The sequence below is a fragment of the Hydra viridissima genome, unplaced genomic scaffold (assembly GCF_058129835.1).
Source record: "Hydra viridissima isolate aposymbiotic clone 2 unplaced genomic scaffold, HvirCarnegie_v1 scaffold_7, whole genome shotgun sequence".
Classification (NCBI taxonomy): Eukaryota; Metazoa; Cnidaria; class Hydrozoa; order Anthoathecata; family Hydridae; genus Hydra; species Hydra viridissima.
The window spans coordinates 5,672,847-5,681,778 of record NW_028324306.1 but is presented as its reverse complement, the minus strand read 5'-3'; the positions used below and the strand labels follow the sequence as shown (position 1 = coordinate 5,681,778).

At 28.6% G+C, this 8,932-nt stretch overlaps 1 protein-coding gene and 1 pseudogene across 1 annotated transcript; one reads left to right on the top strand and one right to left on the bottom strand.

The window, feature by feature from the left end:
• Positions 1-4,019: 4,019 nt before the first annotated feature.
• LOC149885815 (uncharacterized) lies at positions 4,020-5,685 on the bottom strand. The gene is given in 2 exon segments (XM_090094270.1): positions 4,020-4,389; positions 4,496-5,685. Coding segments are annotated over 2 exon segments (1,560 nt in total).
• Positions 5,686-6,701: 1,016 nt separating this feature from the next.
• LOC149885814 (uncharacterized) lies at positions 6,702-8,706 on the top strand (annotated as a pseudogene).
• The last annotated feature ends 226 nt before the right edge of the window (positions 8,707-8,932 follow it).

The following is an 8,932-nucleotide window of genomic DNA, read 5'->3' as shown; positions in this document are numbered from 1 at the left end:
CATTTTGTAACTCAAAATTTAATTCTCTTAAATAATGACACTAATAAAGGACCTCCCTTCCCCGATTATGCCCTAATGGTGGTGAGGAGAATAGAGTTATCTTTATTAAGAACAATCAAGTTTTTGATGAAGACCTTTTACGAGAATAATAAAAAGTAAAACAATTACTGACATGTATAAGAATTTTTTCATTTTAATATATCTAAGAATTTATTTTTCCTCAAAAGTGTTACAAATGAAAACTAAGCTAATTAATTAGTTAAACACCTTATAAAACTTATGTAATTAGATACTTGACAAATGCGCCAAACTACAATATTCACCCCCCCCCCCGTTTAAAAAGATCCCATATACATACCACAAATTATTAGGCATAAATTAGAGAAAATTTAAAAAAAAATTGAACTAATTGCATATATTTATATCATTTTAACTGACAAAAATTTACAATTAAAGGTAATCAGGTTTTTTTTTTATAAATCGTATTAATGCGTCAATCGTAAATCTTAAAGAAAGAAAAAAAAAAGGAATTATGATACAATATCAAAAAAAAAAAAACAACTGCATAAAAAAAAAAACACTACATAAAAACTGAAAATCGATTAACCTATTTATAGTAACCTAATTTGACATGCAAGTTACTATAAAAATTTATCGAAAATGTAACTATAAAATCTGTTTCGAAGTACAAAAAGATTAACAATACTAATATATAAAAAAAAAATTTTCGAAATGAAAATTTAAAGACTATAAAGTAAGAACATAAGAAAATATAACATTATTTATGTAACACTTTTCACCTACCATACCTTGAATGAGATGTTTATCAATTTTGAAAAACAAACTATTAAATGCTCTAGTTCTTGAACATGCAACATATAGTTGACCATGAGAGTAACACGGTTTTTAGAGATATACCCCAACTCTATCAAATGTTTGACCTTGACTTTTTTTAATTGTCATTGAATAAGCCAATCTGACAGGAAACTCTTGACACTTCAGAACAAAAGGTAAATTAGAACCTGATGGAGCCAACTGAATTCGAGGTACAAAACCCTGTATACCACCAGAAAGAAACCCTCTGCATCGTCAAAACCTCTGCAACCCTCTGTCAAAACCTCTGCATCAATATAATTATTTTGAAGAGCACAAACTTTCATTCGAATACCATTGCATAACCCAGCTTTGAGATCTAAATTTCTAAGTGGGATAATTACACAACCAATTTTCAATTTTAAACAATGAGGTGGCATGCCTGAAGGAGTTAAGCTGTTCAAAAACTCAACAGGAACGTTATTTCTTTCAATAAGGTCATCAGTATCAATTTGATAAGCACTTAAATAAATTTTGACCTCACCCGGCAGACATTCAAGCACTTCTTCACTGAGGACATTTTATACACAATTCTACTTTTTCAGCTGGTTGTCCTCTTTTCACAACAGGCAGAATTTGCCTAAAGTCACCACCAAAAAGAATGATTTTTCCTCCGAAAGGAAAGTTGTTGTTGCAAATATCTTTTAACAACCTATCAAATTTAATTCTTTACATGTTCATGTAAGACACTATACTGCTCGCTTCTCAGTTTGTTTTGGTTATTTCTGATGAAAGCATGGCGCTTGCCTTCAACTTTAACATACACATCAATAGTATATTGCTGAAACAGTGTTTTGCCATAAAAGAGTGAAGAAAAAAATTGTCTAACTGAAATTTTATAATTGTAATACTGAGATAATGTAACATGATTTCTAACCGATGTAGCACATTCAGGGTTGTGAACCAATTGATTATGGCAACCAGCATCACCCCTCGGAAAAAATAGAGGATAAACCATAGGATCTAAGTTATCAGACATACTTGATATAGTTTTAAGAGGATGACCTCTTGGGTAAATAACAACTTCCCTGGAAGCAGCTGTTGCACCATCTTCACCAACAAATACAACTGCAACTTCATTATGCGAAGGGAAACTAAAGCGACTTATAGCGATTATAGCAATTTATGCTGGAACATCATGATTCCAAAATATTTATAGAAAAATCATGCATTAAACAGCGCTAAAGACAAAAAATCAAATTGAGATAAAAAAAAACATTTATATGGCAAAGTAGTTTTTCCCTAACACACAACAACAGCACACACCATAACTTAATATAATATGTTTATAATATAACATAAGTAAGATAACATTCATATATAACAAAACATGAGTAACAACATTACGCAAAATATTATTTAAGTACATTAGTATATATTTTTAGAATAATTTTTAATAATAAAGGCTTGAAAACAGCAAGACCTAAAGCAGGAACAGTTTGACACTAAACACTATCATGTAACCCTCTGTTAAAAGTACATCATTTGGCTGGCAAAGTTGACAAACCTTACTCTACACGTTTACCAAGTGACAGCACTTTGAAAACACGTAAACAACATAATATAAACACATGTACCAACTATAATAAACGTGTTTAAATAAGTTTATAAGGTTATATATATACCTTATATGCATATTTAAACACATTTTTAAAACAATTATATAACACATATTAACACATACACAAACAATAAAAAAACACTTTACATTGTTATAAAAACACATTGATAAAACAAGTATATTACCACATACATGTCAAAAAAGCATATATGCAAACAATCAACGTGAGTAAACAAAAATATTAAAAATGACTCAAGAAAACTTAAAAAGATTCAAAGTAAAGAAAATATAAATTTACAAACAATACTCTTTACCTACTTTTTTTTTATTTTTTTTTTTTTTTTATAAGAACTGCAATCTTTATAACAAAATTTGACCTTTACATACAATAACACGTGACATGCCATGTCAGTGTCGGCACAAATGTTTAATTTATTTTTCTAAATTTTCTAAAAAAGAACAAAAATAGTTATTAGCATCACAAAAATTTCAAAGTAGTAATAAACATTTTATGAAGATAGCAATAGTACATTTTTAAATAACATCCATACCCCTATTTTCCTTCTAAAATATAAAATAATAAAAATAAAACTGCTAAAACAAAAACTAAAACAAACAAAATATAAACGATTTAAAAAATGAAAATCCTTTCTACTTTATCTAATAAAAATGTATATATAACTATTTCATATACTTCAATTATAATATGATTTTAACGATGATTATTTCTCTTAATATGATTCTTTATATAATATATCTAAACTAATAATTAAATTCCAAAAGGAAAAAAGTTTTAACTCGCTTAAAAAATCTTTCTCCAATGACCGCGTGCATTTACAGAACGCGCTCTTTCAAAGCCTAGTAACTAATTCAAAGCCTAGTAACTAATGACGAAACGACCTTGAACATGAATCATTTCTGTAGGAATTATATTATGATTAATTTTCTTTATTTTTAATTTAATTTTTTATATTATGCATGTTTAATTTTTTTGCCTTGGTTTTTAGATTTTTTATTTCTTTTTTTTTTTCGTAACTTATTATTATTTTGAGATTTTTTAGTTCCTTATTCGATAAATTTATATATATAAATTTTAATTATTTAATATGAAAATCATAAACTTTAACTTAATTTAGTTTAATTTAACTTAATTTATATTCAGTTTTAAAAAGTTTTTACTATGGTGCATGATTAATTTTTTTGATCACTGTGTGTATATATATATATATATATATATATATATATATATATATATATATATATATATATATATATATATATATATATATATATATATATTAGGGTAGGTCGATTTACCCCGGCCTATTGCGTAATATTGCAGTAGTTGGAGGTAGTTGAAATGAGATACCTCAAAAAATTTCAGCGATTTTCGATGAAAATGGTTTGCGGATTTAATTTTAAATATTATTGCGATTGTACGAAAAACGCTATAAAAAGCGCGAAAAGCGGAAACTAAAATTTTTAATTGTAAAAATATGATAAAAAGTTTTCTAATCACCTTTTTTATAATTAATGATTCTAAACTTATAAAAAGTTGTTTATCTAATTTAGTAACTTTTTGAATTTATTCAAAAATATCATCATTTGAATGGGAATAATATCCTTTTGACATAAATGCTTGACCCATCTTCCTGCTAAGCAATTTTACCAAGATGCAGCTGTGTCGATTCTCAAATCTGTAAACGTAATGGGATGCTTCCGATACTAATTTAACAGTTTGCTCTACACTCAGGGAGTGAGATGGGAAGTTCGGAATATTTGGCTTAACAGTATTGTCTATGAAGTATTGAATTTCTTGAATTGTAAAATGTTGCGTGGTAGGAGGTTCCGTAACGTCTGGAGCAGTGAGGTCTATCAACTCATACCAGTGATTGGCATTAAAAGTTATTACAAGTTTTTTTTTCAGTTCATTTTGAAAACTGGTCAAGTTCATTCTGTAAATATAAAATTGTGATCAATACAGCGTTATAATTGTGTTTAAAAGAATAATCAGATAATTTTTTTCAGTTACTAAGTCAATTGAATAATTTTAAAAAATACCTTTCTTTAAGAGTCAGTATTGATTTAAAAGCATGATTTCGGATCTTGTTGTCATCATCTTTAATCATGGCATAGAGAATGTTTTCAGGTCTTAAGCAGAATGCGTTATTTTTAATGCTCTGCTTCACAATATGTATCACATCCTTAAATTGGAGAATGTTTAGTTGAACGATTGCAGATAAAAGAAGACGAGGAGAGTCATGCAGCTTGGATGATGTCCTTATTTCAAACCATGCTGGAGCATAAACTTGAACAATAAAGTAGACTAATTTTTTTAAAGACTGATTTGGTTGATTTTCTCTTATATATAAACAGAGAATGCGAATAGCTAGAGTTAACCACCTTGCATGGTTAAGTGGACAAATTTTATAAGCAGCCCATTTACCAGCAACTTTACCAGACCCTACTCCTTTGCAATACTCAAATAAAAGTCTTTGATCACAACTAAGGTCTTTCAGTACTTCTTTTGGAATATACCCATCAACTATAGGATTTGTGACAGATTTAAACAAAACTTGATGTGAATCCTGAATATTTTCAGCACATCTTTTGCCAAGAGGGTCACTAAAGCTTCCTGGTCCAGTTATTATACCATGTAGGTTTTTAAAAAGAGCTCTTAAAGGAAGTTCGTTTTGATGTAGGGCGCACCCAATGAGGTGCAGTTTTCGTTTTAACAACTCTTCAAGTTTTACCACTAAACCACTTATTGGGCCAGTATTGGTAGCAGTATTATCAAGAAGAGCTGCCTGATTACTATCAACACTGTTAAATTCTTGAAAAACACTGAACGTCTCTTTTGCAAGTACTAAACCAGTTGCGCCAATAATAGGAATTGTTCTATGAGTCAAAAAGGTTCCAGTAGATTTTCCATCTTCATAAATAAATGTGAGGTGACGCTCAGGTTCAAGAGATTTTTTGAGGGATTCTCTTTCAGGTGAGTATATTATGCAAGAAGTTTGAGTGGTCTGATCAAGTTTGCTATCCACACCAAGGAAAATTAACTAACTTTTTTTTCTAGATCTTTAACTAACTATCTTGACTTGTGCTTTAGCCCTATCTAATTTGCATTTGTCAATCAAGATGTGATTGATATCAACATCTTTTCTCAAAATATGTTTAATGTCATGTAGTAAAGTATTTGCAAGAGCTGCACTTAAGTTTGACGAACACTCATTTCTGACTAATTCCATAGCAAACCTGGGAAGTTTAATTAAGTTGTAGTCTTCAGGAAATTTCTTTATTGGTTGCCATTCAGCTTTTTCCTGAAAGAAATAGCAGCATACAAAATTTGCGTGTACTTAAAATATATCAATAAAGTTACAATAAGTTTACCTCAGTTTCAGTTGAACAGCTAGCTTCTTCAGATGATATTGTTTGTTATATGAGAGATTCTGCTTTATCAACTATCCTTTCAGATAATTGTTGTCGCTCAATATCAATCCTCTTGTTTCTTTTGAAAGCTACTTTATCAACTGATGAAAGTTGATAAGCTCCTTTTGGACCAGTTTTCTGCCTCGGATCTTGAAGATAAGCTCTATCTTCACGAGGTACTTTCGCGTTTTGAGGGCAAATACATATAATATGTTCTTCTGAGCAACTTGCTTAACTGCATAATACTTTTCTATCACTGCAAGGTAGCATATCCAATGAACAAGAACAAGCAGAAATATTGAAAAGCTTATCCAAATTTGCATCAAGATTTCGTTTGGTACTTACTCTACCATGCTTGCGATTAATGTTTTTCACTAGAATAAGAAGATCCTTTACTTTTCTAGCAATAGATTTGTCAGTTATTAGAGGTAGATTAGGATTCACTGCAGCCCAAATTGATTTTAAATTATTTTTAATTTGCTCAGTAACTTCTATGATATCTGCAGTTAGCTTTACATGATTAAGATTGTAGTAATATTGAATAACCTGTCTGTAAGTACTTGGCTCCGACATTAATAATTCACATGGACCACCACCATACTTCTTTCCACTTGTTTTTCGTGTAATAGATGTAACTATAATTTTCTGCATTTTTTTATTTTTGATAATATTTGTAATTCTTGTTGAAGTTTTTGTTTACAATTTTATATTTATCTGTTTATTCATTTAACATTCGCCACATGCGCTAAATTTGATTGGCTGCTGTAACTTAGTAAACACTTTTATTGGTTGTATTATATATTCAAAACGAGATATTTTGAAACGAGATACTTGTATGGAATTTAAAATTTCAAAGATTGAAAATCCAAATATGTTAGAAACTTACAAATTTAGGGCAGAATTGAAAACTTTAAATACAAATCCGCAAGCCATTTTTAATACAGTATTCCTGAAATTTGGTGGAGTTGTTGCTATACCCTAGTTACAGTAAACAGCAACATTACTCAATTTGACATTCGAAAAAAATGGTAAAATCGACCTACCCTAATATATATATATATATATAATGCTCCCACCCCCTAAATGTGTTCTATCTAATACAAAAACACAAGGTTTAAAACTTTTTTGGAATAAAAATAATATTAAGGGGTCCCTCAAAACCCTCGAATATTTAATGGGTGCTTATTATTTCAAAAAAAACAGATTTTCAAAAATATGTCATATATATATATATATATATACATATATATATATATATATATATATATATAAGATTTAAGTGACATCTTTAATAGTATTTGTAAAAGTATAATAATTATTAAAACATCATATACGGTATCATACTATTGTTTCTTTTTCTTTTTTATGTAATATTTCGGCTCATATGGTGAGAGCCATTATCAAACTAATAAAACCGTTGAAAAAACCGTTAAAAAATTATAATAAACATAACAAATGATGTCATAACACCGTCAGATATTCAAGATTTTTTTAATTTTACAAAAAACGGTTACAAAAAAAGAGCAGAATTTTTAAGACAGAATGTCAGCAAAACGTTAACCAAATAATAAAGAGTGAAAACTGATAGTAATATTTCTAAAAACCAACGTAAAGCTATCAATGAACTAAAAAATTTAACCAACATAAAATTATATCCATTTGATAAAGGTAATGGGTTTGCCATTTTAAATTCGGAATCAGCAATACAAAAGATAAAAGAACAACTTGGCAATTTTGCAATATCTGCAGTTGATCCAAATCAGAAGTTCCTAAATCTTATCCAACGTACCCTTAGTTAATTAAAGAAAGATAAAAAATTAGATGAAAAAATATATGATAAAATATATCCTTTAGGTGCAATTCCGCCCCGTTTGTATGGTTGTGTAAAAGCACATAAAAGTGAAAGAGGTTATCCAATGCGAATAATAGTTTCGACAAATGGCACACCACCTCATAAACTTTTGCAACATCTTGTTGAGATCATACCAACTTTAAATAAAAATGAATACCGTGTTAAAAACTCATCTTCATTTGTATCAACAGCAAAAGAATGGTTTATTAATGACGAAATTTAAGTATCGTTTGATGTTATTAATTTATACCCATCAGTGCCACTTGATAAAGCAACTGTTGCAATAATTAATATGCTTAACAATGATAGAGAAAATCTAATACAACGAACTAAACTATCTTTAGGAGACATTCATAAACTAATTGATCTCTGTATTAGTAAGTGGCATTTTTTATGGGAAGACAAAATATATATTTTAAAAAGGTCTGGTCCAATAGGTCTATCCATAATGGTCGTCATGTCAGAAGCATATCTACAACATATTGAATCTAATGCTATTTAACAGACTTTGAACGTCAATATTGCACCAAAAACTTATAAACGTTACAATGACAATAGCCATGCTCGATTTACTAATATTAATGACGCAAATTCTTTTTTAGCACTTTTAAATTCACAAGATAAATCTATCCAATATACATGCGAATACGAAAATGCTCAACATCAATTAATTTTTTTAGATATTTGTATCTCCACCAATCAATCCCTTCACAAGTATGAGTTTTCCATACACCGAAAAAATGCAATTACAAACGTGCTTATAAAACCGAAATCATCTGTTTCACCGAATATCGCAGTTGGTATTTTAAATGGTTTTTCACCTAGAGCATACAAAATTTGTTCAGAACATAACATTCAAGATAAAATTGATTTTCTTAATAAAATATTTACTGAAAATGGACATTCCCATAAACAGTATTCAGATATTGCTAAAAATTATAAATACTCCACTAATGGCTCTCACCATATGAGCCGAAATATTACATAAAAAAGAAAAAGAAACAATGGTATGATACCGTATATGATGTTTTAATAATTATAATATATATATATATATATATATATATATATATATATATATATATATATATATATATATATATATATATATATATATATATATATATATATATACATAAACGTATATATCCGAATAATTTTAAATGTACTCTTAAAATAGAGTGCTAAATGTTCTTTAAAAAACATAGCAATAA